The sequence below is a fragment of the Rhinolophus ferrumequinum genome, chromosome 13 (genome assembly GCF_004115265.2).
Source record: "Rhinolophus ferrumequinum isolate MPI-CBG mRhiFer1 chromosome 13, mRhiFer1_v1.p, whole genome shotgun sequence".
NCBI classification, from domain to species: Eukaryota; Metazoa; Chordata; class Mammalia; order Chiroptera; family Rhinolophidae; genus Rhinolophus; species Rhinolophus ferrumequinum.
Window position 1 is genome coordinate 66,105,690 of NC_046296.1, and position 26,802 is coordinate 66,132,491.

At 48.1% G+C, this 26,802-nt stretch overlaps 1 protein-coding gene across 9 annotated transcripts in view; it reads right to left on the bottom strand.

Moving 5' to 3' along the window:
- The window catches only part of ASAP2 (ArfGAP with SH3 domain, ankyrin repeat and PH domain 2), a 147,546-nt gene that overhangs the window by 61,915 nt on the left and 58,829 nt on the right, over nt 1-26,802 (bottom strand). For 7 of the 9 annotated variants that reach the window (XM_033125016.1, XM_033125014.1, XM_033125010.1 and 4 more), the window contains exons 3-5: nt 18,638-18,783; nt 3,469-3,543; nt 1,761-1,810 (exon numbers count right to left, since the gene is read on the bottom strand). In XM_033125016.1, the coding sequence (XP_032980907.1) occupies nt 1,761-1,810; nt 3,469-3,543; nt 18,638-18,783 (271 nt within the window). Of the gene's footprint in view, nt 1-1,760; nt 1,811-2,437; nt 2,558-3,468; nt 3,544-18,637; nt 18,784-26,802 lie in introns of those variants that run through there. The other 2 variants (XM_033125013.1, XM_033125017.1) reach the window with 2 other exon arrangements.

Consider the following 26,802-nt stretch of genomic DNA (forward strand, 5'->3'; position numbering starts at 1 on the left):
ATAAATACACAGATGCCCATTTGGTGGGGATGTTATTTAAATGGACTCATGCACCAAGCAGGGAGTGACGGGAGGCCCCTTGGATCCTGGGACTACAGTCACCTCAAGGCTCCCCAGACACCACCTCAATGGGATCAAGACACAGTCCAGAGGTTGTCATTCTTGTAATAATCAGGTATGGAACTAGTGCCAGGAATTTCAAAGACGTCTTAAACCTGTGTGTTACGTATCAGAAAGCCTCTTGGGAAAAATCAGTCTCACATGTAAATAGGTAAAGAGTTACTTCAAGTTTTAAAGGCTGTTGCTCCCTCAATCTCACATTCTGGGATTTTGTGAGAAATTCTGTCCCCACCCTATCTGTGTATCTTGATTTTACAGAATTTGATCTCATTCCCCTTTCAGAACCAGGAGACTCTCAGGAACCCTCCTCAGGAACCCCTTCCTGCCCTCGGCTCAGTAACGCACAGGAGGAGGTCCCCTGGGGGCACCTGACGGTGGCAGCAAGAGCAGCAAATAAATGAAAGTCAGCAAATCCAACTCCTGGCTGTGGCTTGATTCCCAGCAGCAAGCCACTGGTTTCCCGTCCGTAAAGTGGGAATGGTGATCCTTTCCCTCCTTACCAGACTGACGTGGGATGCAGAGGAAGGATGCTAAAGGGCCATGGATAGCAAGTTGGGAGTCTTCGAGGTATGCTAGTTAACCCCCTATCTGGGCTTCTATATAAACGTATGCAATTAGTGAAACCAGAATCTGGGGGTCCACACAACTTAGGGTGTGGAAATCACAGATGTCTGTGCATGGAACGACAATCTAAGGTTTGGTATTCCTTGGTCTCAGCTGTGCAATCCTTCACCACTGAACAGATACCCAAGGCTGGTAAAACCTTTTACTAACACTTAGAGCTACATCTGGAATGGCTTTCTTCTTAACATTTCCTACTTTACCAGATGGCTTCATATTAAAGTTTCTATTTCCACTCAGAAAACTCCACACTATTACCCAACGCACAGCAATTACAAGCAAACATGTGGCATTTGAAAATATTTTCTATTCCTCAAGTATTTGAAGTAATTGAAACCATTGTTCCCACAATCTCTCACCCAAGCCTAGCCAGCTCAATCGTCGCCATTCCAGGAAGGAGAAACTGTGATCAGAAATGTCGTAACTGCCTGAAGTCAACCAGCAGCAGGAGACTTGTCCCTGCAGGAAACTGGTGTGTATCTAAAAGCCAACTGCCCGGGTGCGCGTTTGGCAGGTGAGGCAATGAAACGAGGCTGAAGGCGAGGGTGTCCCAACAATCTCTCTTTTCTTTCCCTTCCTAAAGCCAAGGGGCCTGGTGTTGCAGAGAAAAGCGGACAAAGCTCAGAGCAGGCGGCCTTCACAAATCACTGGGAAGATGTGCTGCCGTCACCAGCGGAGACAACACGTGGAAAGTGTTTAGAGGAAAAAGGAACGAAACATCTCTTGAGGGAAACGGGCCTTAACTTCCTTCAATTAACTTCCCTGAAAATGACATTCTGTAACCGTTTTGAAATAATAAAAGGGACAAAGAAAAACTCGCTTAGCAAGGTTAACATCATCGAATTTAGACACCAGGTATGAAAGCATCTGGCATCATAACAAACCACAGCCAGACAGTTTTAGGTGAATTTTTTCCGGGATTAAGGTTTATTTAGACAATATCTCTAAGCAATAAAAGCACGCTTTAAAATTGAAATCTCAAATTACCTATGTTTATTTTTTTAAATGCAAACACTTACATTTTGGTTTCATAGTCCTTCCAAGCTTTATCAAAAGGCTTTTTCAGATCCTGTAAACAAAGAGGCATAAATTAAACAAGACTAATCATTAACTTCCAGGTAAGATAAACTTACTTATCTCTAGACTAGTCTTGAAAGGAGCATTAATTTCTGTAATAAGCGATGTCTGTGAGCCCATGAAAAATAAAAAGCTTAGAGCACAGGCTTTTAATTAGACTAATGGTGGCATTTTTTTCCTTTTAAAAAAAGTTTTATTATAGCAGACATACACCAAATGCACACACAGAAGAGCGAGAGAGAATCGTATAATGTACCCATCACCGAAATGTAACAAGTATGACCCCTCAGCACATCTTGCTTCACCTACACCTTACCCTCTGCTTAGGATTACTCTGAAATTAAACCCAGAAAGAAATAACATTTAACCTGCAAGTATTTCAGCATCTCTCTCTCAAAGAAAGGGACTCTGACTTTTCTTACTAGTACAGGGGTCTCCCCAACACATGTAATCCCAATTTGGGCCCCACAGTAAGAACATGGAAGCCATTCACCTTCTGACGTCTCCCGATTCCACTCTTCTGCCTGGGACTTACGGCCTCACACTCTCTGATAAAGATGGACTCAAAAAGTACTGAGCCACTAGAAGTCTATCATTAGCTCCCACCCAGTCACGCTACCTTTAATGGGGGTCTTTTGGAAGAGAGAACCCTTTCTCAGGAGGCGGGATTTCTTAATTGGCTCCATGACAAGGCCACAGCTCCACAGCCTGGCATCTAAAGGTCCTCCACAAGCCGTCCTTCCCATCCTGTAAAACTTCTCTCTCACCGTCGACTCATGGCTTCGAGCTACACTAAAAGCCTCAGCGCTGTGTCATGCTTCCTCTCATTAAAAGCCTCAGCGCTGAGTCATGCTTCCCTCTGCCTCGGTTGCCCTAGCCTCCCGTTTTTCTGGCTAACTTGGCTGACGTGTTCTCCAGATCCCAAGAGGACAATGGGTAAGGTTCCTCATTGTCCTAATGGCTCTCCTGGAAAACTCTGCGAAGCACATCTAAGAGGCCTCTGCAGAGGTCCCTGAGATGGGCCATGCTGGGCTTCTAGATGTGCCCAGATGTGACCTGGAAATCATGCAGATACAAGCAATAACTCAACCTCCTAAGAACTCGGGCACATCTGTCTGTGACAGTGACAGGCAAAAGCAACTTAGTGCTCAGCATCTGGTGCCCACACCCCCTGGAGCCCTGACTGCTCGTCACACCCTCGTGAGACACACGGCTCAAGCGTTTACACGTGGCAGCACATCCACCACAAACACCCTCTGGAGGACAGGAAAACAAAGTCAGCTCGAGCCTCACTGGTGCAGATTTTCTCATCAGGAAACTACATCTTTGCAGGGATCCTGGTCCCAGAGGACAATCAGGGCCACACCAGCTGGAAAACCAGATACAGGATTCCCTGCTGAACTGATGGAGCCCCAAACTCATTTATAGTTTCCCCAAAACTGTTTCTCTCCCTGCACATCCCCTCCCCTTACAATGTTGACAGCACCAGCAGGGCGCCAGAAAGGCCACAAGTCACCACTGGCTGAAGGGTGGTGCCATGAGGGCTGACCTGCCACCCCAATGAGAATGCCTGCCGTGGCTGTGCCTGACGGGCCGTGCGATTCTGCTTCTACCCACACTGCCCCCAACGAGCAGGACCTGTGATCATACCCCTTTCACTCCTTTCAGGTCCCCCTTCAGCAAACTGTCCAGAGGGAAGGAGATGATGTTGTTCATATTCTGAATCTAAAAAACAAAAACAGAAGGATATTCTCATTCAATTTCCTTTTTCATCTAAAGTTAGGACAGCAAGGATATTAGAGACCATTTGGTGATAATTAGCCTTCACTTGAAACCTGACCAGCCCAAGTATGATGGCCTTATCCAGTCTTACAAGTGAATATAACTAATGACAAGTCTACGTCTGTTTTTCACAATAATAACCTTCTACTATTAAGCCATCAAGTTTGTGAAGACATAACCATTATAATAAAGAAAAAATGTTCCAAAAACAATCAATGACAGACCTTAAAGACACTGGAAGAGAAAAAAACATGACTTCCTCTCGCTCGTGGCTCCAGCTGAGGTCCAGGGCTGTGTTTTGCTCAGTCCCTGCTCCATGCCCCCCACCTCCACCCCACCCCCACCGCCGGGACCCGTCTCCCTAGCACAGCCCCCAGCAGGGAGAACCAAAGGAAGAAAAGTAAGGGGCTTCTGTCTCCTATGAATGTGTCTGAGGGACTGCTGAGTGAGAACAACAGAAATGAGTGTGCGTGCTTGTGTTTCTGGGGAAAGGAGGGGAAAGACGCCTTAAGGTCCTTGTTCTGCCTGGAGCAAGAAGGCAAGAGACTGGTGGCTTAACAGGCTGTCACCATGGATAATATCAAGCAGCATCAAACTCTCCTGACACCCCCCTCGAGGACACTCCGAAAGCAAGGCCGCCCCCGCCTGCAATGTGAGTAAAGTGAAAGACACGCAGCTTCAGTTAGGAAGACCCTTCAGGCACAGACTCCGTGCTCTGAACCCTGCGGGAGTCCATTCCTAGTGAGAAAATAAGCTGAAGGTCAACATTCTCATCTCGCCAGGCTCGGTCCACTCTTTAAGTCAACACAGCCGCCAGTTGGCACGGCCGGGCCTTCTGGCATATGTATCACTTTGGGTGACACACACCTAGATCACAGGCCTCTACAAGGAGAAAGACAAGAGGAAGAACCTGGGGGGCTCACGCTTTGTTCTTACAATTGAGCAAAGAAAAATTTTATTTTTAGTATAATTACTTGGAATCGGAAGACCAAATAGAGGCACGGCTTTTAGGGCAATATAGGATCTGATTTCTACACACTGTTCAGCATATTAAATGTCACAATGGAGAAAGAAATTTACTTGAAAAATATTGGTAAGGGGCATACCAACGCCTGCACTAACCCCCAACCCTGCCAAATGAATGATCAGTTTATGACTCTCATTTCCGAAATACCTTTTTTGGGGTGACTTTTGTCCTAGGCTTAAACAAGTCAGCATTTGTCATGCACCTGGCACACCTCCAAGGAGCAGTGTAATCAGCTACGACCTGCTGGGATTGGCCTTAAGACTTCAATTTTTCAATACTGAATTTAAGGCGAGGCCTTCTGGATAGCTGGAAGGAATGGTGGCGAACAAGAGGCTGTGCTGTGAATAATCCACAGCGAGCACACCCTGGGTTTCCACCTGGGCTTCCACTGTAACATCAACACGTGGGAGGAGTGCAGGTCTATGCCCACGTCTTGGTCCAAATTTCCACTCACATAGGACACCTGCTGGCAACGGCGTGTGCCCCAGCTAGCCGCGCCAGCCCACGCCCACCCTGCTTGCTCCGGCCCTCACTGACCGCCAGCCCCTTCGTGGGCTCAATGCCTTTCCTCTCTGCTCTGCTCCACCCGCTCGGACCAGCTGCTTGGCCCCAGACTCCCTCCTTGCCATTCTCACTGCCTGTTCTGGACTTAGGCAGCAGCTGCCCCCAAGCCCTCCTGCGCAGCCCTGTCCGCTGTATCCGTCATCGCGTCCCTCATAAAGGTAAACTTACTGCTGCAGTTGAGACCTCCACAATCGAACCTCATTTGCCACTTTTCGTTCTTCATATCCGGCCAACAGAGCTCTGCTGCTCTCTGCTCCCCTGAGTCTACGTTCATGTTCAATTTGTTCCATCCAGTTGAAATGTCTCCCCCATGTCCCCACGGTTCGAAACCTTCCGATCCGTCAGGATTTCCTCAGATGCCACCTTCTCCATTAACACCCCAAGTATCCCAGCAGGAAGTGATCCTTCCCTCTCTCCCCAAATCCTCCAATATTTTCTTTTTAGAAAATGTCTTAAGGCCCTTGGCAGGCCGTATCCTGCACTCATCGTATCAGTCTCACGCCATAAATCCTAAAGGGGATTTTGTGTCCTTCATTTTGATAGTCTCCATCTGAGAAGCTCCCAGAGTCCGGCTTGGCCCAGAGCAGGTGCTTGATAACACTGGTTGAATACATTAGTACACGTAACTATTTTTCTGAGCACCTAATACAGAGACAATCTAGACAATCTAGGCTTCAAATACATCAACACTGTGAAACCAAACACCATCCAGTGAATGCATGTCTGAGTTCATTAACTCATCCATCATGTATTTATGGAGTACTTATTTTGAAGACAGAAACAAACTGGCTACAAAGATACCCAAAAGCGATGCTTGCCATCTCAAAGAATACATACACACCCAGAATTTAAAAATAGGTCTAAGACATACCACATGCAGTATATTTGACCAATGGCTCCTTCCGGAAAGAAAAGACAGCTTTGGCTTTGAGCGGTCAGGCAGGCAGCTTGACCTGGGCTTGGGAAGAAGGTGACTGTCCCAGTTACTGAGCGCTGACACATTCCCCATTCATCCACAAGATCGCACAGAGCCATGGCTGGAGCCAGTGGTGCAAGCAGATGGGTTCTGAACGTCACCTAGAGAGGAGCCAATGCAGCGCCATCTTGGAGGAGGTACGTGCAAGGAAGGGGACAGGAAAACAGCACGGGGGTGGGGGGTCAGAGCTGCTCAGGGAGGGAGGCTGAGCCAAAGGTGCCAGAACAACTCAGTTCCCGGTGGGTTGGCGGAAAAAAAGAACAAGATACTTGCAGATTAAAAATCACTGCTCTAGGAAGAATTATAGTAGGGTTTTAATGAGGAGTGTGAGTAAATATGAGTGTATGCATGCATGAGTGAGAAAAATCAAGATTCCCTACAGCAGGGGGGGGGGAAGACCACCGATCACAATTTGGTTTACACATCTATTTTAAGACTCTTCATTATTTACTTCAAATGAGAACTAAGGTACTGATGACAGGTATTAGGGTAAGAAGAGTTAAACTAAGCTTTGATATTAGAGTGAAATATTAAAGTCGAGAAGAGAGAAAATCTATGGGTATCTAAACACACTCGGCCGGCTTGCTTTCATTCTAAATAGTGGTGATAGGGCCCCTAGCCTAGTGGTGAACACGACACTAAACAGTCATTACAATTGTGATGAATGGTACACAGGAGGCGCATGGGCCCTTCGGGAGTGACAGGAGACGAAGCAGCAGAGGTACGGAGGGGTCAGGAGACAAAGATAAATTAGAGGGGACCCTTATCCTCGGGAACTCATGGCTTAACAGGGGAGATAAAGCACGGATTTCAGTAAGCAAACTGCCACATGAAAACCCCCAAAGCCATAAATAAAACATCATGGAATTTCCAAGAGAAAATTACTTTTCGTCTGGACACCAGGGAAATCTCTGCTGATCAGGGGTTATGTGATGAAGACCTTCAGAAGACAGGGCGAGTTTTGTCTTGCAAGATGGGGTGGAGGGTGTTCCGGACAAAAGGAATAGTGGAGAAGTGCACACAGGTACAGACATAGGGACACACCAGCCACCTGAGCAGAGAAAAGAGAAGTCTGGATGCCAGATCAGCTACGCGGGTTATGGCCTTCGTTCCAGCCCCTTTTTCTTTTTGGAGTCATTCAAATTACTAAAATAGGAAACTATTACTTCTCTAATGAGAAAATAATTAGCTAAATTATTACAAAAGAGACAGAGAGTAGATTAGTGATTAACCAGGGCTGAGGGTGGGAATAAGGATTAACTGTAAGATGACTTGAGGGACCTTTGGGGGGAGAGGGGAGTGGGGAAAACGTCCCAAAACTAATTTGGTGATGGCTGCATCACTTGATCAAGTTACTAGAAATTACTGACTTGTTGTGGAAAAGCAGCGAGGACCAAGAGACTCAAGCGGCATGCAGAGATCAGGGAGAACACAGCTTTATTACGCAGGGGTCGGGGGGAACTCAGCCGGATTGTTCCCAAAGACTGAGCACTTACTGGGGTTGGGCGCTTTGTTTTGTAGGGTTAGGCCTCCGGGTTGGGGGGAAATCTGGCCGGGGTGCCGGTGAGGTCCGTCCCTAACAGCTGTGATCGCTCAACATTGTCTTAACGGGAAGGCTCTAACTGTGGTGCCCACCGGAGACTGCTCTGATTAGTATTGGAGGAGGAGAGGGATGGAGCTCCTGGCGGTGCCCGCAGGAAAAAATATCCCAACAACTTGCACACTTGAAATGGGTGCATTTTATATGTAAATTATACCTCGATAAAGCTGGTATTTTTTTTTTTAAAAAACTGTTACAAATATAAACAGAATCCCCATCGATGGATTTATTATTAATAAGGCTTCCGCACTCCTGGACATTAGCCTGTCTGCCCTCTGCATGTACGAGCTCCAGGGCACACAAGCACCTGACTCGGGGTGAGTGGCCCAGGAAATGACTGCTCCTTCTTCCGAGAGGACAGGGGCCCAGAGCCCAGTGCTGTGTCTCGGCAGGAGTGTGCCCTGCAGCATGAAGGACCGGCTCTCACTCTCACTCTTTCTCTGACGAGTGTGCTTGGGGGTGTGTGTGCTGGGGCAGACCAGGTAGCATGAGGCCTACAGCTGAACGAACCAGCCTCACAGTCTGGCCAAGAAAGATGGAAACCGTGGCCAAAAGATTATTGCACATCCCTTGTGCTCAGGCCGCTCCGGCCTCAATTTATGAGTAATGAAATTTTTATGATCTATGGGAAGAATTATCCCTGAGTAATCCAACCAGAATATTTTCCTTAGTGTCAAGCAAGCACTGGGCTTTCTCTTATGCTCAGACTTCCTTTTAACAAGTATATTATATTAAATGACTTTTTTAAACAGCATGCATCATCTGAATACAAATTACTAATCTCAATTGCTGCCATTAACTATGGATCTAATAGCAACAACCAATAGGCAATCTTTAAAGTAACCTCCTCTTCCATTATCCTGGGTTCCCTGAAAACATCTGACAAGATGAGTCAATGCTAATTAAGGTCTGTAATCTCACAAGGAGAAATAAGTGACTCAGGGGGTGGGGCAGATCCTTGTTATGCTAATGCCACAGCCGATTAGCAAAGATAGACAGGAAAGGAGATGGCATGAGGGTGCAGAGCAGCCCAATGGCCATCTTTCCCTGCTGTTCCTCCTAATTATTTTCTTTTTTGGTGTTAGAATTCCTTGACTCTAGCTTTGTCACTTTCATGCTGTCATAAAATCTTCCCACCTCCCCCCCAACACTTCCTCAGCTCACAGGGGCATTGTCTCACCTGCTCCTTTAGTCACCGGCCACCACCCCGTTGCTGATCAGGCCAAAGCCCCACCCTTGGTCCCAGCCCTCACGCAGAGAACCCGGGTGCTGCCTTCTCCTTGACTTCTCCAATGAGTAAGTCTGCCTTGCCAAAAGATCTTGCCTGGGGCCATCTTGAAACCAGAACTAGACAGGATTCTTGCAACACACCTTTCTGTTTTCAAGGCGAGGCCACAAGAAGAGAGATTCAAAACAGAAAAAATCTCCGGGCACAATCTTCCTAGCTCCTGGCCAGTGAATCTAGAAAACAGGGTCTTCCCAGGGCTCTCCTCCAAAACCCTTAGTCGAGTCCAACTCTCTGGGATAATCAGCTTTTCCTTAAAAGACCAATTTATTGTTGAGAATCTTACCTAAAATGTATTTGTGTCATGTAAGTTTATTTTCATGTACCTAATTAAGGAGAAACCTGAGAGGCAGAAAAGACAACACTTTGAGATCTGTGGAGTTTTCTTCTTAACTTGAGCAAATGCTGCTCAATCATAGTGTTAAAGAGGAAACCACGGCTTCAAAGATAAAGGCAAACCTGCCTGTTCACAGGCCACGGCAGCACCTCCTCGTCAGAGCGTGGAAAGCTGCAGAGACCCCAGACCTCACTGCTTCAATTACGGGCACTCTTGGCAGAGAGTTCAGCATTAGCAAGGATGTGCACGTAGCAAACGGCAGCACATGCCAGAAGCTTCAGGTTGTGTCCTGGAGCTGGAGCCTGAGACCCAGGAGGGCGCGAGGTGGTATTGGAGGGATGTTAGCGTGCAGGCACGGCTTTACACCTGCGCCGTCCAATAAATGTGACAGGCACTAACTACATGTGCCCCTTTGAATTTAAATGGGTGGAAATGAAATCAAGTTAAAATTGTGTTTCTCAGTTGCACTAGACATATTTCAAGTGCTCAAAGGTCACATGTGGCTACTAGTGTGGCTTTACATCCTGGATCGAGCAGATTGATCCTGCATCAATGCAAAACGCTCTACTGGACAGCAATGCTTTAGACCAAAAGCTTAAAAAAAAATGTTTCAGTGGCTTTGTTGAGGTGTAACTGACATGACTGCATGCATTTAAAGTGCACAATTTGGTAAGTTATGACATACTACATACCCACGAAACCATCGCCAAAATCCAGAGTGAACATATCCATCACTCCCAAAAGTTTCTTTGTGCCCCTTCTGCAACGCCCGCCTCCCAGCTCCTCACTCCCCAATATCTACTCCCCATGCAACCACTGATCTGCATCTGTCCCCACAGAATAATCTGCATTTTCCAGAATATTCTATCTATAGAATCATATAGTATGCACTGCTTTTTGTCAGCTTCTTTCATAACTGTTTTGAGATTCATTCATGTTGTTGCACCAACAGCTCATTCCTTTCCCATTGAACAGTCTGGCTGTGCTACAATCTGCTTCTCCAGACACCTGTTGACAGCCTTTTGAGTTGTTTCCAATCTGGGGCTACTACAAGTGTTACAAATAAAGCTGCTATGATTATTCGTGGGATAGGATTCTCAAAGAGTGGTCAGGAAGGTCTTTTTAAGAGGTGACATTTGAGCAGCGTATGAGGGAGAGGGACAGAGAGCATGTGGAAATCTCTGCAGAGGAACTTGTTAACATGGAGGCCTGAGGCAGGCGTGTGCCTGGCAGGTCCATAGAACAGTTTTCTCCATTCTTTCCACAGGCTGCTTATCTGAAAGAATGGGCACACAGGCAAAAAACGGGGAGGAGAAGCTGAAGGTACTAGGTAAAATGGCCTGAATAAATCACTGAATGGCACAGGACAATTCAATCTCATTTAATCCTTCCAACCTCTCTGAGAAGCAGGTGTCATCCCCATTTTACAGATATGGGAACAGAGACAGGGTTAAGCCATCCACTTTGCCCTCAAATCACACAACTAAGAAGGAGCAGAGCTGAGCTGAGAATGCGGGAGCCGGAGCTCGCCCCATCACTCCATCAGACAGAACTGCGCTTGAGAGAGTACAGCCTCACCCCTGACGACAAGATGGGAGCAGGAGAAGCAGTGATTCTGAATCCTTACGGGGGGGGGGGGGGGGGGGGGGGGGGGAGGGTGGCACAGACACCAGAATTTTCTCTCCTATTTCCCTGAGCAGCTCATCAGATGCGTGTGAGGACACTTTCAAAAGGAAAACCATCTAGGTCACTTTCATCTTGGGTGTGAGTGGAGACTCCTTCCCCGGGGACACATACACGCGTGTGCACACACGTCACAACCCTGCTCACCACCCGGGGGCCGCAGGCTGTCAGTCCTGTTTCTTTGGCAGCAGAGCCACTCTGACAGTTTGTTTAATTAAAAAGGAGCTGGGGGAGCCCACGCCGATCTTGAGTGTTTAACACAAACTGCAAGCACACCAGTCAGTTGCCAAAACACACGACCAACTTTCACACCAGAAGAGGGGAAACAGCTGACCTGGTTTGTGCCTTTGACGCTGTCTCTGGCAGTCACCCTGCTTTGACCTTTCAGGTTCGAAGTGGAGAGACAATAATGGCTTTTAGCCCCCTCGCTTCCACTAGAGAATAGATGATGAAACCACACACTGCAGCTCCTTACAACCAGGCTGAACACCCACGCAGGGAGAAGCAGCGGCAGCACACAAGAACCCAGAATTCATGCAATCCACAATTTCTGAAACCCAAGTGTGGGGAAATGTTTCATTAAGCCATCAACCAAAAATAAAAGCAACTTTTCAAAGGTATTACCTCCGCGAATCCGAGGCAGAAGGTATTTGCTGGCCTCACTGTCCCCAGGGTAAGTGTCTGAGGCACCTCGCCCTCCTGTCCTCTAGAGCAGCCGGTTCTCCAGCAGTGAGTTCAACACATGGAATCAGAAACTCGGGATGGCCCCAAGAAGGGCTGTTCTGACCAATGGGCCAGGGCCGCTGATGGGCTCAAGTGTGAGAACAACGATTGAGCAGGTAGGCGGTGGGGCCGGTGGCTTTCCTTCTGACAAGTTCAGGGGCTGCAGTCTGAGAACTTCTGCTCGAGGGCAGTGCATCTGACTGTAATGCGCCTGCTTGTGCCCTGAAGAGCTTGTGGAAATGAAGACGGTAGTTCAGAGGGCCTAGGGGAAAAGGGCCTGGGAGCCCAGGTAATTCCACCCGAGTGCAAGGGTAAAGCCCCGCGGTGCAAATGAAACAAACTGTGTCCAAGCGCTTTGTCAACTAGAATCTGAACTGTACAGGCAGCCACGTGGTTTGCCAAGTTTCAGACTTGAAGGAATGGCTAATAAAGAGCTGAAAATTCCCGAGGAAAGGGAAATGCACACGAAATTCTAGGGGGCTGAATTTATCTACATAAATTTGCTGACAACTTCCCCCAGAGAGGCAGGGGCTCGACTCTGGGCTGAGCATGTCACACACAGGAGGTGGTGACACAGAATGCACAGCCCCCTCTCCTGTGCCATCAACCTCTCCTAGCCACCAGCTCCTTCCCCTGTGGCCTAGAAATAGGCTCGAGTCTCTCAGCTCCTAAAATCCCTCTTTTCACTTTCTCCTTCCTTTCCCAGCCTCACCGGCTCTCCTCCTTCACCCGTGGCTCTCCTCGCGCTGCTGCAGTTTGTCTCCCACCTTCACAGCAGAGCCAGGGAAAGTCACCATGGCTTCCTGATCACAGAAGGCTGCGGCCCCTCACCACGGCTTCTCTTCCTGCACCTCCGCTGCTGGGGCGCAGCCGCCCTCCTCCTCCAATCACATCCTCCACTCTGGCCTGCCCACACATTCTCTCTCAGGTTTGGTAAGAGATTTTTTTTTTTTTTAAGTTTCACGTCCCCTACCTTGTGGTGGCTGTCCTTTTAATAGCCGTCAATGGAGAAAATACAAGACAACCAAAGTAAATAAAAACAAACCCTGTTTTGAGTTCATTAGTGCTTTCAAAAGATTATCTTGTAACAGCAGGCCCTCCACGCATCCGACAAGTGTTAAAGCTATTACAGGACATGTGCTTATAAACCTTGCCATTGCGCTTGTGTGCACATGGACCTGAGGACATGCCTGCCCCACCTCCACCCCAGTGACCCAAGGAGCCAAGGTGGGGCAGGAGCTCCTGCCTACCTCCTGGGGCTGCACCCTCAGGTCTCCATGGCATCTGCACAGTGGCCGTCACAGCACGCAGTACATTCCAGTACAAGTGTCTGTGTGCCTCTGGTCAGGTGGGACTTACCAGCACTCCCCACCCCATGGCACCGGAGCATGGCCCAGCACCCCAGAGGCCCTCAGCCACTCTTCTCAGCTGAGTCTCCTCCCTCCCAAGGCCTCTCCCCGCATGGCTTTTCCCACTTTCTGTGACCTCTAAAAGTCAGTGTATCATGGGGGTTACAATGAGTGGCACTACCTTTCCAAAAAAGTCCAGAAATAATATCAAAGTACAAGTCACGCATATTACGTGGCCACGCTACCACCAAAACACGGCTCTAACATGAGCTTTATCGCTTCTGTTGTTTGGTCAAATGAAGGACGTGCTTTCATTTTGGTCAGGGGTTTGAGTGTAGCAAGGAGCTTAGAGTTGAAGTCTTGCGAATCTAAGACAAAGAATTTCCAACCGTACATTAGGCCAGATTAAAATATCAGTGGCAGAGGTTTCTAGGTGTCCAAAGTAGCTGTCAGGGGGCCCATCCACAAGCTCTGTTCCCCAAGAGAAGCCCCAGCCCGCCAGCCCTCCTCACTAGAACATTACACACTCTTACTCCACATACAAGCCTAACGAGCCAAGTCATCCTGTTTTCCAGCTCACGGTGCTGGAGACAGGCAGTGACAGCAGCAAAAAAAGGCAACTGATGCGGAAAAAGAGTGTCAGCATGTAAAAAGCAGATGTCGGAAGAGGAAAGCGATAGTCTGGCCCCAGTTATTAAGCGATAGTCTGGCCCCAGATATTCCCATAAACCATGCACAAGCCACTGGGGGCTTCTCTAGATTTCAGCACAGTTCATTAATCTGTGCCCAAAACCATGGCACGTCTTCCTTCCCCAAAGATGAAATTACGATCAGCACTTAGTTTAATAAGAAATGTAAGACATTAAAAAAATGTAAGCCATTTTCAATAAAGGAAGTTAGAGAACGTCTATGTAAGTGCCAAGGGTGAGGACCTCTAGTAGAAAGACCTGTGGATTAAGCACTGAGGGAAGCTTTATCACTGGGGAATGAGCTCACACCTGACCCAAGTACCACGAGCAAAGCAGCAGGGCAGGAACGCCCACGCCAGGCACTGCGCACAGCAAAGGGACACAGCCACTGGCTACCACTCACCACCCAACAGAACCTCACTAGCTCTTCACTCTGTGGCTTCTAACTCCGATTACTTGTGTTTAAAAAAAAATGCATGGCTTACATGCATGTTGGTTGGTAGAACTTTCAAGTTGTGAATCTTGAGGTGGATCTTTCAACGTGAGTGAGGTGTGATTCCCCGGCCAGGGCTGCTCCAGGATCTCACACTGGGCACCCATCTCTGGCCCCAGCACCAACTGGCCACCTCCAGCAGGCTCTATAGACACATTTTACTACCAGTCCTCTGCAACCAGAGACGAGACTAAGTATCTGTAACTGACCTTCCAGAAACGTGTCCTTTACTGCCATCAGTCACTACAAAACCACTTCTCAGCACTGAAGTGGCCCTTGGAAAAATCTTTTCCAGGATTCGCATATCCGTGTGGTAGGAGGAAAAGAACCTAAGAAACTGGGCTGACTTTGTAACCCGTTTAATTTCACACATGGAACATTTCTGGAGCTGCCTTGTTTCCCTGCTTTCTCCTGCATCGCTGCAGAGAAAACTGACAGACTTCCCGCAGGTGAGAATCTCACCCCTTAGTAACAAAATCCCACCTCATATTGAGTTGGCCTTTCTTTGGAGACATTCCAACTGCTTTATGAACATTCTTTCAAGGCCACAAAGCAGAGAAAGAATAATTATTATTCTTTCTGAGCAAGAGGTAGAATTGAGAATCTTAGCCATACAGAACTGAAAGGTTTTTTAAATGCCTGGGGGAAAGCAAGGCAAAATAAGAGATAGGAGACAGATGTGACCAAAAATAGGACTAAGAACGGTATACGAAATACCAAAAAAGGAGAATTTTCTTATAATCAGCTCACTCTCAGCACCAGCTTCTCAGAAGCGGCCACTTGGCGTTCGGACAGCCGTATGGCCTCACCACCGGCACTGGCCTGGAAAATCAGGCCTGGTGAAAGCTAATTTTGGCACAAATAAGAGATTTTCTCTCTCTCTGATCTTTGCCAGGAAATAGGATCGACAATTCTAGCTCCATAAAGTAAAAGCTGAAACTAAAGTAATGCCCATGGATGTAAAGCGTTGATTGCCTGGTCGTTAGTAAGTTAGCATACATCATAATGACACAAAAATGGTACCCGGGAGTTGGGTTTTTAATTTACAAAATACCAGTCCCTCTATTCCTTTTTCCTTGATGCTGACCTTTCCTGGTTTTAAGATGAGGAAACTGAGGCCATCGGCTGCCTTGTGGCCAGTGCAGCAGTACAGCCCAGTTTGCATTTTTCTTTATGCTGCACTTTTCCAAGTGGCCTTTCCTTCTGGTCAGTCTTTCTTTTCCCAGGAGGTTTAAATACCACAGTAGAAAGAGCACTGGTTTGGAGCTGTAAGACCTAGATTGGACTCCCCACTCTGTCCCTTGCTAGCTAAGGATCCAGCAAGATGAAGCGGTACAATACCGGTGGCGTCGTACAGCTGACAGGAGAACTGCATGTGCTAGCAGGAAGTGGGACACCCTCACTGCCTGGGGCCCGTCCTCACTGCCCCGCGCTCACTGCATGGTGGCCAGCGATGGCTCCCATGCTGCAGAAGGCACAGCAGCGGGCCTGCAGGGACCTCTGCAGTGCTGTGGCAAAGCCATGGGCTGGTGGGCTGTCACACTGTCCCGGGCCTGCCTGCTGTCAGATTTGCAGAAAATCCAGACAAGCAGGGGCTGCTCTTGATCCACTGGGCAGCTGCTCATGTTGGTCACTGAGTACAAGCTCGTTGAGTCAGGATTCCATCGTATGGAGCTGCAGGTGGGCCCTTCTACACCCGGAGGCACACGTTCAAAAGCTGGTGAGGACCCAGAGCCCTCCCGAGAGAGAGTAGCGCTACACCACCCAGAGCCTCAGTTATCCAATCTATAAAGTGGGAATAACACCAGTTCACCTTCTGGGGTTGTTATAAGGATTAAGTAAGCTAAGCTGTGTAAAAGCAATCTGCTGTATTCTATATACAAGACCAAGTACGGCATTATCACCTCCACTTTACAGCAGAGATGAAGATACAGCGCTAGTTGCTTGGGCTGGGGAAGTCCCGGCCTGCGGCCTGCCCGTCTCCTATGCCGTCAGTGTCTGAGGCTGGCCCCTCTCTCAGCCTCCTGTCCTGTGCTCTGCTGGGGGTTCCCGTGCTTCCTCCTGGCTGGGTCCTGTTTCCTGCTTTGCACGACCCCTGTCTTGGTTTCCCTCTTCACTTTGCCAAAGCACATCGTTTAGGAACTGCAGAGAAACGGCGCGCGGGAACTAAAGTTCTCGAGCCTCACATGCCGGACAGTCCCTGTGATCCTTCTCTGGTGCTCAGCCGGCTGCTGTAACTCCAGGTTAGAATGATGTCCCCCAGGGTCTTAGTGGTGTGGCTCCAGGCCTTAAAATGTCATGTTACTGTTGAGAATCCCAGTGTCACTGTGATTCTTAACCCACTGTGTGCTTTTGGGAAACATTTCAGATCTTCTGCCACTTGGCATGGAAGTGGTGGGCCCCTTCCCTTCTTGTGCTGAACGCGCCCAAGTCCTTCAGCCTGGACATGCGAATCCTTCAGTTTGAGAAACCGTCTGTGACCTGTTTGCATTCACGATGTCCTGCTTCTGTTTTTTTCTCTCTTTCTGCAACACCTGTCACTTGGGTACTGGACGTTGAGGATTAACCCTCGTCTCATCTTTTACCCATTTCCTACTTTTTTGTCTTTTGATCTACTTTCTGAGAGATTTCTTCTCCTCCAACCCTTCTCACGGGACTTTTAGTTTTATATTTTCTTACATTAATTGTCCCCCACACACACACATTTTCTTTAACCACAAGCTGCATCTGACTCTTCCTTCCGGATATAATGTCTATTCCGATTTCTCTAAGGAATGAAAATTGTTTCTTTAGAGTTTTCTTTTGCTCTTTCATTGGCTCTGTTTCCTTTTTTTGTTTATTTTGGTCCCTTTCATTCTGGTGGCTGTTCATTCATATTTAAGAGTCAGGCATGAGGCAGCTGGCTGGCAGTTCTGTGTGCGTGCACGGGGCTTGCCCACTGAAGGGCTGTGAGACCAGGGAGCAGGCTGCCTTTCTCACTGGGAGACCCCCCTGCCCCATGTCAGCATCTGTACAGCTCTTCCCTGGAGCCACTGAGTTTCTCCAGTTAAAAGAGAAAAAGCTCCAATCTGACTCAGTGGTGACCCCCAAACCAGCATGTCTGCTAGTCCAGGGAGCAGGGCTGAAAGGGGCCAGGGCTGCACTGCTCTGTGTGCATGCCATCAGCCTGTTTGGGGCAGAAACACACAGGCAATGAACTTGATAAAAGCCCCAAGAAATTTCAAATTAACCCGAGGGAAAAACATCAGCACAGCAATGCCTTTTTATTCTTACCATTTCCAACTGGGATACTTTATAAGTGAAGAGACCGAGGGAGAGGCCCAGAGTCTGAAAGTCCTGGCTCTCCCCCTTCCTGTTATGAACTCACACATTTGTTCCCTTGTTTCTGCCCGTCTAGGCCAGACTTACAAACCGGCCACCATCACCATTTCAAGGATGAGGAGCAATTTTGTTCACTTGTTAGGAGCTTGCTGACAAGAGACATAAAAAAGACCCTGTTGTTTGCGACCTACAAAGCATTATTGAGTTCCTTGACCTGGTCTGGTTGTCCATGACCTTTAGGAGAAGCTGGGGGAGAAAAACAGGAAAGAGATGCTGGGACGATCCCAGTGTCCATTCCCCTTGTGGGAGAAGCCACCGGCCGGGTCACAGACACCCTCTCAGGCGGCCACTTCTTCGGAATTCCGTTCCCACCACAAGGAAAAGGGCAGCACGGAGCTGCCGAGCCTGAGAAAGACTCCATTCACCCACGTTCCCAAGCACCGACCACAGGCAAGAAGCATAGCTCCGAATTCCCACTCGCTTAGAAAGCGAGACTTTTTTTTAGGCTCTGCATTTGGGAGAATAGAAGGCCTTTAAATATTCACAGTAATTTCTGCGCTTTGATTACAGGTTACCTTGCTGTGTAAGACGGGTCTGAAACATGTTTATTAAATATTGTAAGTTTCAATGCCGACTATAATTAGCAGAATCAGAGTATTCTACACAGTTTAGAAATTATTAAAAATTGAAGTCAGAGGCCCTTAAAAAGATAGATGCATGTATCTTTTCCCCCACAACTGTGCACATTTAAAATGCCAAACTGAACTTAAAAAATCTTGTTAGAGTACACATTACAATTCTAAAATGTATTCCAAAGTGACCTCACATATATAGAAAACATCATTCCTTTCGGTACCCCACGAACTATGAAACTCATCCCTGGTTTAGCAGACAAACCTTAAGTGTCCTCTTTTGAGCTAACTTCCCAACTCGGGGAACCGCAGGCCCCTCACGCTGCCCACGCGGCCTCGGGTGCAGGAGGATGCTTACCAGGTTTTTGAAAAGTGCCGTCAGCTCCTTTGTGAACACCGAGAACTTCAGGAACGCGCTCCCCAGGTCCGGGTCATCCCTGCACACGCAGTTGCCGCCAAACTTCTCCAGAGCTTGGGTGTACTGCTCCTCATTTTCCACATGAGCTGCAACAGCGACGTGAGATGCACTGTAAATGCAGGCTTCTCTGTCCCCTTCCCCACCAGGTCCTCCTTAGTTGTGAATAACACAAACACACTGGCGGGATAAAAATCTGAGAAAAGCCAAGTTGCACCGGGAGCACAAAAGAACTGTGCTGTTGTGACAAGATCCTATTGTGCCAGCAACAGGTGCCGAAGCCTGACAGGCACGAGGGCGAGAGCCTCCACGAGCCCCCATCGCCAGCCCACGGATGAGACTGCCCAGGCAACCCCAACGCCCTCCAGACCTCCTAGGAAGGACCCCTCCTTGGCCTCGTGACGGCAGGAGTCACCAGTCAAGTCGACTTAGGAGGAGATTCCTGATCTTGTCTAGTGTGAAACTCACAACTACTCCAGAGCCATACACCACAGCTTCTCCTTTCAATACAGAAGAGCCTGGTTCTCGGAGCACAGGCCAGGGCAGCAAAAGCCACTTACGTGTCCCTGTGCCTCTGCTCATGACTCATCCCCTGCCCGGACGGAGGCCCTGCCTTCCCTGACTCCTGCGCATTCCACAGACTCAGCCTACCTCCAGGAAGCCTTCCAGGACTCCGCCCTATGCTGGTATCTGGCTGGGGCACCTTCCTGCCCTCGCACTCAGCATGTTACGTTGGAATTGTCTGGGAAACATGTTCCCAAATATGTTGGAAGTGTTTTAGAGGAGAGTGACTAGGTTTTATTTGTCTTTGTGCCTGAAACAGTATACAACACACAGGTTCTTTAAACAAAAAAGCAAACCCTGGTCGTCGATCTGAGGGTATTTTGCTATCATTAAGCCTCAAAGCAGCACCTTCACGAGCAAGGACCTAGATTCTGGGTCTCCGGCTCAGTGGTTCCCAACTCCCGCTGCACATCAAAATCATCCATGGATCTTTAGCAAGCTGTAGAGGCCAGAGGCCCGCCTCAGACCTCGGATGCAGAAATGGAGGTGGGGCTAGGCGTCACAGGTAACCCTGGTGACTTAATGTGATTGAATATAACTCCCTCGCTTCTGGGTCAGGTCTTTTTAAATGAATCCGGCCAGTCTATAGTAAAACACCTTCTGTTTGCATGGACACCTGATGTCTATTTTTTTCATCATTTCAATTAGAAACATAACACAACCACTTTACAGTCACGAGAGGGCAGGCAGACATGCCTTGTTAACTTGTATGTGAATGCTACCAAATTCCCCAGGGAAATAAAACTGTCAGCCAATGACAATGCCTGGACTGGGCCCGACAACGGGCAAAGGAGGGGACCGTCTGTGGAGGGCAATCCTTGCCCCGGAGTTAGCACCCTAGGACCCATGAACGAAGTGCCCGCCCACCACACCTTGCCCGACATTCAGTGGCATTTGGATGGCTCAGGGGATTCCTAAGTGGATCTAACAAACACAAGAGAAAATTAATTTCACTGTTCAAGCCCCTTTCCTTTCCTTTTTGTTATTGTTGTTGTTCACATTCCAGACAAGGACCTGAGAGAGATCGGCACTTGTGAGGCGACCCTCAGCAAACAACTTAAGACGAAGCACTCAGATCCCACGGGGCAGAGCAGGACGAGCACTCAGAAGGTCTGGGTTCTAGTCCCGCGCCGTCCAGGGAACACGTGTGACCTGGGTAAGTCATTCACTCGCGGCGGCTATGTCTCTGCCACATGAAGGCTAGAGCCTGTTGTGACGTTCTCACAAGGTTAACGACAGAACAAGGAACAGGGTCAGGGTCACAGACGACCACACTCAGCCCTGACGAGCGCTAGTGGCAGCACCCATGTCATTTATATGTACACACGACACATGTTTTCTATACTTCACAACAGCTTTATACGACATGTATTCCTTCTCATGATGAGAAAAGGAAGTTGGGGCTCAAAGAGACCCAATAACTTATGCTGGGAAACAGCCAGAAAGAGGCTAAGTCAGGTTCAAAACCAAGTCTGTCTGACCCCAAAGCCCATTCTTCTGCTCTGCTACACCGGGGTTTGTTTCATCACTGAAAATAACTCCCTTTGACCAAACCAAAAGCATGCAGCTTTACATTTTTAAAGTTCCATTTCAGAGACAGATGATATATGCCGTCTTTTTTTCTCTACTTACAATTCTAGAGCACGTGGTCACCAGTGAAGGGCAATTCCTTTCAAACCACAGCTATTTTAACTGTTGCAAAATTGGTGGTCAAGGGCGGATGCTCAGTTGGTTGGAGGTGAGCTCTGGGCAGCGGGGTTGCCAGTTCGATTCCCACATGGGCCAGTGAGCTGCGCTCTCTGCAACTACAGTGAGGACAGCAAGCTGCCACTGAGCTCCCGGGCGGCTGGATGGCTCAGTTGGTTGGAGCACGTGCTCTCAACCACAAGGTTGCTGGTTCGACTCCCGCAAGGGATGGTGGGCTGCTCTCCCTGCAACTAAGATTGAACAACAGCAACTGGACTTGGAGGTGAGCTTTGCCCTCCACAACTAAGATCAAAAAGACAACAACTTGACTTGGAGCTGATGGGTCCTGGGAGAGACACACTGTTCCTCAATAAAGTCCTGTTCCCCTTCCCCAATAAAATCTTAAAAAAAAAAAAAAAAAAAAGGTGGTCAAGATGTGGGCAATTCCAGTGTGGTTTTAGAAGGGAGTGACAGCCACAAGCAGACGTCTGGTGATGTCACTCCCCTGGGTGAGAGAAACAGGAATGCAGAGGCCAAAGTGGCCTTGGGAGCCATGTGGGGCCCTCAAAACAGTGCCTGGCCCGTCACAGCTGCTCTACATGAGCACTCAAAGGGCAGGAGAGGACTCGCTTTTCGTAAATGCCGATTCGTTGGCCTTTGATCCTTCTGCTCCACTGAACCTGGTAACACCAAGAGGTGTCATGCTCATCCCGGTGATCTTTTGATTACACTTTATAGTGGAGCTCTGAGGGGTTATGTGATTTGCCCAAGATCACACAGTGGGTAAGAGGTGTGGTAGGGCCGAGTCCACCCTGTGCTCGCGACAAAGGCTCCCTGCCAGCCCCTGGTCACCTGGGGGAGGAGGAACCTGCCTTCTATTCATGGACAGTCAACCAGCCTGGCTCGGAGGAGAAACAGATGGCAAGCCTTCACTTTCCAGAAGCACAAAGTCTATAAACGAACTTCCTATCATCCCTCCTTCTGGGCTTCTCGATGGACCACCTGGTGTAGGCTTTGTTTCAAAACAAATTCTTTCCCTATAAATCTTTAAAATCGTGTGTTGACCCCAGCAACCCCGATGGTGGTCAGTGAGTTCTTTGGCTCATCAGTATCTCCATGATTCATGTGTTTCTATTTAAAGTAGTTTCATCCACTGCAATCGTCATTTTCTAATGCTCAAGCTAGCCCAGCTTAGGTCAGTGGAAACCTCTTCATGATGATCTAGTTGGTGTTTTTAACACAAATTTCTGTTCTTGCCAACAAACGTGAAGCTTCCTGACAAACTCCATAGCCTGTCTCTCGGGGTTCCCTGTAACGCCCAGCACGGCGCCCACGGTAAGAGCAGCAGGACCCCCATGGATGCACAGTCGCTGACTGACTGCTCCCGAAGGCCCCCCGTGTGTGACTTTCCTACTCTAGATCAGAAAGTAAGTAATTGAGTGCCTTTATTTTTCTTTAGCCAAAAACAAATTTAAAATAGGAACCTAAAATAAACAGCTTGGGAAGAAAGTGTCTGGAAAGAACCCAAACTGGGGCTATCAGCTTTTATTTACAGAATTGTGAAAGCTGTTCTTCTAAAAAGAGCTCACTCTCCCACCTCCCCCTTGTTCAAATATATCTATAACTCTGGTTCTTATTAATGATTCAGATCCAAGAATCTTTAATGTGGGCGGGACTTAAGAAAACGAGAATCTGAGTCCCCGAGACCATAACTAAGAGTATTTCTTCTCAATTCTAACCCAGCGGCCTTCCCAGGTCCCACACCTCAGGGCACAGAATCATGCTTTCTACCAATCCATCCAAAGGGACAAAATGAGAGACTCTCGCAGAAAAATCCATCACGAAGCCAGCAAGCACGTGCACACACTGAGTGGAGACGTAACAGTTGGGTTTTGTGTGCTTTTTAGTTTATTTGATTCTGTTATTTTTAAAAAATGGGGTAGGCGGTTAGCTCAGTTGGTTAGAGAATGGTGCTAATAACACCAAGTTTGCCGGTTCGATCCCTACATGCGCCACTGTGAGCTGCGCCCTCCTTAGAAAATAAAAAAATAAAAAACTGCTATCAAGGAGAAGGCCCAGTAATCGTCAGACCAGAAAGGACAAGAGGGGGCGCCTTTACTCCTACTCAAGAGACCACAGCACAGATGGGAAGCAGGCCACCCAAGAACCAAAGGACAGGAGGGTTCACCTTTAACCACCGTAACTTCCACCTCAAACACCTCACTTGGTATTTCCAGCCCTGCAACAGGGTGTGACAGCGTGCTGGGGGGACACACAGACGAGTGTCATCGATGTCTAGGGAAAGATACATCAATCCATTTGTTGACGGCCTGCAAAGCGCCAGGCAATGTGCTGGGTGCCGAGGACTCCGTTGCCAAGAAACAGCCACTTGAGCTGGGGCTCCAAGGTCAGGTCGGACTTTCCAACAGAGAAGCAGCAGGAATAGGAAGGCATGAACCCCACGGGAACATGAAGTCCCGCGTATCAGAGGCCGCGAACGCTCTCAGTTGGAAAGCCCCTGCCCTCATCCAGTTCGCGATGCTCCAAGCAGCAAAGGGCAGCACAGAACTCGTGGCCCACCCCCCGGAGGGCCACCCATGCCCACGGCTGGGTCTTTTCAGTCCAAAAGGGACCTGCTCCAGCGTCCTCTCTGACAGGCAAGGAAATTGAAGCTCAGAGAGGGTGCTGACTTGCTCCAGTGTACGCAGCTCGTGTGCAGCAGAGCTGGCACATGAAGGCAGGTGTCCTGACGGCCAGGCCTCTGGCAGTCTCCCAACCACACTAGGAACAGTTTCTTCATTTGCTCATCACATCAGCACTACCTCAGCTCTAAGCTGGCACACACATTACAACCCTCCAGCCAAGCATACGCACTGGTAACCCAAACACCAAGTGCCACAACCAGGGAGAAAGGGGGTGGGTGGGTGCGTGGGCAGCCTGATGACCGGCCCGCCTCAGTCTCCGGGCTCGCCCTGACTAGGACCCTGCAACCCGTTCCAGGCCAGACCACTGGCCACTTGGCGGTCAGGCTGAGGCAAACTCATCTGCTGACAGCGCACATACCAACCATCCACGCAGGCAGCCCCACCAAGGCTGCATTTAAGACGAGGCATTTGCTCTCTGCAGTGCCAACTTCCCACAGACCCTCCCCAGATGACAGGGTGATTAATATGCAAAGGTGAGCCGCAATTCTAATGTCAGGATAATCTGTGCGACTCAACGTGAAGGAGCCCATTTCCCCTGGAGCTGTGGGCCCCACACATCACCTGGTTGTAGGTCTAACTCCTGGCATGCCAGCACATCTCTTAAAGTCAAAGATAATCCCCATTTCTTAGCAGGATCTCTCCCCTGTGAACCTCGCAGAGGAAAAAACCATTTTTAGAATTTTACTTCTAAAATCATCCCAGATAAAAATCTCTCAGTTCACAATTTGGTACTCTGTAGCAAAAGTCTTAAAAACATTTTTTGCCATCCAGTAATCCCACTTTTAGAAATCTATCCTAAAGAAATAAAGTGGTCAGAGATGTGTGTACAGAACAATTTGTGAAGAGTGAAAACTGAAAATGTACAAAGTTCCAACAATACGGAAGTGGTTCAGTAACAGTGGACCTGTAGAATGGAATATTATTTTAAATTATTACTAATTTTAAAATCATGATGTAGGAATATGGTCAGGTTAGAACGCCAAGTTAAAGAAAGACAGGTCACTAAACTGTATTTAGTTTCAATTTCCTAATATGATGATGTAAAATATGACTCATGTTAACACTTGGGACTGTAAGTCACAAATCTTTGCATTCCTTTGGATCAGCTGTCTTTCCATGATTAACAGGTTGATCACTGCTGACAGGATTCCACAAGTTACCCATCTAAATTCCGATCGGTATTCTTAACCAGCAGAAAAGAGATCACTAGAATCTCAGAGCCTTGAAACTAGAAGACGTCTCGAGCTCCTAAGAGTCCACGACTCCACCTCCCCCACCACTTCCTTAGAGACACAGGGCCACCAACCCCCAACTGGAACCCTTCCAATGACCTGCTCACCAGCTAACTTCTCCCTCACATCTGAGTCAAAACCTGCTCTCCTGAAACTACCCTCTACAGAGGACCACATGGTATGTCTCACTTCCCCATCCCAGAGCACGCTGCCTTCCGAAATGCCTTCTCCCTCCCTCCCCAAACTAAGACGTCCTACCTACGAACTTCCAGTGTCCTCCTCCTCCAATGAGGTCTTCAGCTCTGAGATCTTGAGGTTGTTCTCACAGTTCAATAAGGGGACAACCACCTTCTGTTTTAGAAGCACTACATACTTCCCTAAGTCACCTGCGACTCACCCTTGAACACATCTGTCATGTACTGGCTCCTGCTGAGCTTGTGATCAACCCCCCCACCCACACCCTGAGTTTTCTCATTAGGACTGCCAGAGCTTGGCCAGATGACACCTAGACACCCCACAGCAGCCCCGCCTGGTTTTACTGCACTGTGTGTCCCTGTGCGCCAGGCAGGGGGTGCCATGGCCACAGTGGATACCAGGAAGCACCTGGTTTGCAGTCTTAAGTCCTCTACTTGCTGGCTCCACGACCCCGGGGACATGACTTCTCTGTCTCAGGGGCCTCACCTACAAATGGAGTTACTGCGAGGACCTAACCACAGAGTTGTTGTGAGATTACATTTATGTCAAGTGTGTGTTCAACAAAGTGCCCGGCCTGTAACAGGTCTTCATGAGTGTCAGACTATTATTATAATTGGCATGTTTCCACTCTCAAGTTTATGATCAATATAGATGTAGTTTCTTTATCTGTGTTAAATCTCCTATTCTTTTTTATCAGATATGGTGTATATGTATTTTGTATACTGAATTTTACTGTCTGAAGATTTCATCACAAGCATTTTCCTTCATGGTGCTACATAACCATGATTCCATCAGGTAGCTACATCCTAGTTTAGCTATAGGAGGAGGCTTTCCGTTTTTCACTATGATCAGCAATGAAATAATACAACGACCATCTCTGTGCATCTTCCCACATAAAGATTTTTTTTCGTGATGTGCACTTTCCAAAACCTCTGTGCACCAGTTTTCAATGCCACAACAAAGCGCAGGATGCCAGTTTCACCATATTCTTGCCAAAAACTGAGGATTGTTATGATTTAGTTATTTTCTCATGTAACAGGCAGAAAATCATGCCAGATGCAGTATCTTCTTAATGCACACTGAAACCTTACGTCCTAAATGATTGCATATATTTCTTTTGAACTGCTCTTTCCTAATTACAGTTGACCCCTGAGCAAGACAAGGGTTAGGGGTGCCAACCCCCACACAGTCAAAATCCATGTGTAACTTTTGACTTAACTACAGTCCCTTCATATCCGCAGGGAATTGGTTCCAGGACCCCCAGCAGACAGCAAAATCTGCAGGTGCTCAAGTCTCTTACATAAAACGGTATAGAACAATTACACAGCCAGCTCTCTGCATCCATGAATTCCCCACCGGGGATCAAAAATAGTTTTCAATTTGTGGATGGTTGAATCCACGGGTGCAAAACCTGGGGATACGGAGAGCCAACTGTATATTGAAAAAATCTGCATATAAGTGGACCTGCCCAGATCAAACCTGCGTTGCTCAAGGGTCAACTGTATATGATACCTATAACAGAAGCAAGTCTCTGTATTAGTTTTCAGCTCTGTATTAATAGCCACGTTCTAATTAGCATTGCAAATAACGGAGAAACACAAAGTTGGATTCTCGTTTTCTTTTGTAGGTGGAAGATGGCAAGGGCTTGAGGGGAAATTAGCATTTCTTTCTTTGTATGTTTCATTTCAAGGATGCGTCCATTTCTCTAGTACATTCAGATCAAGAG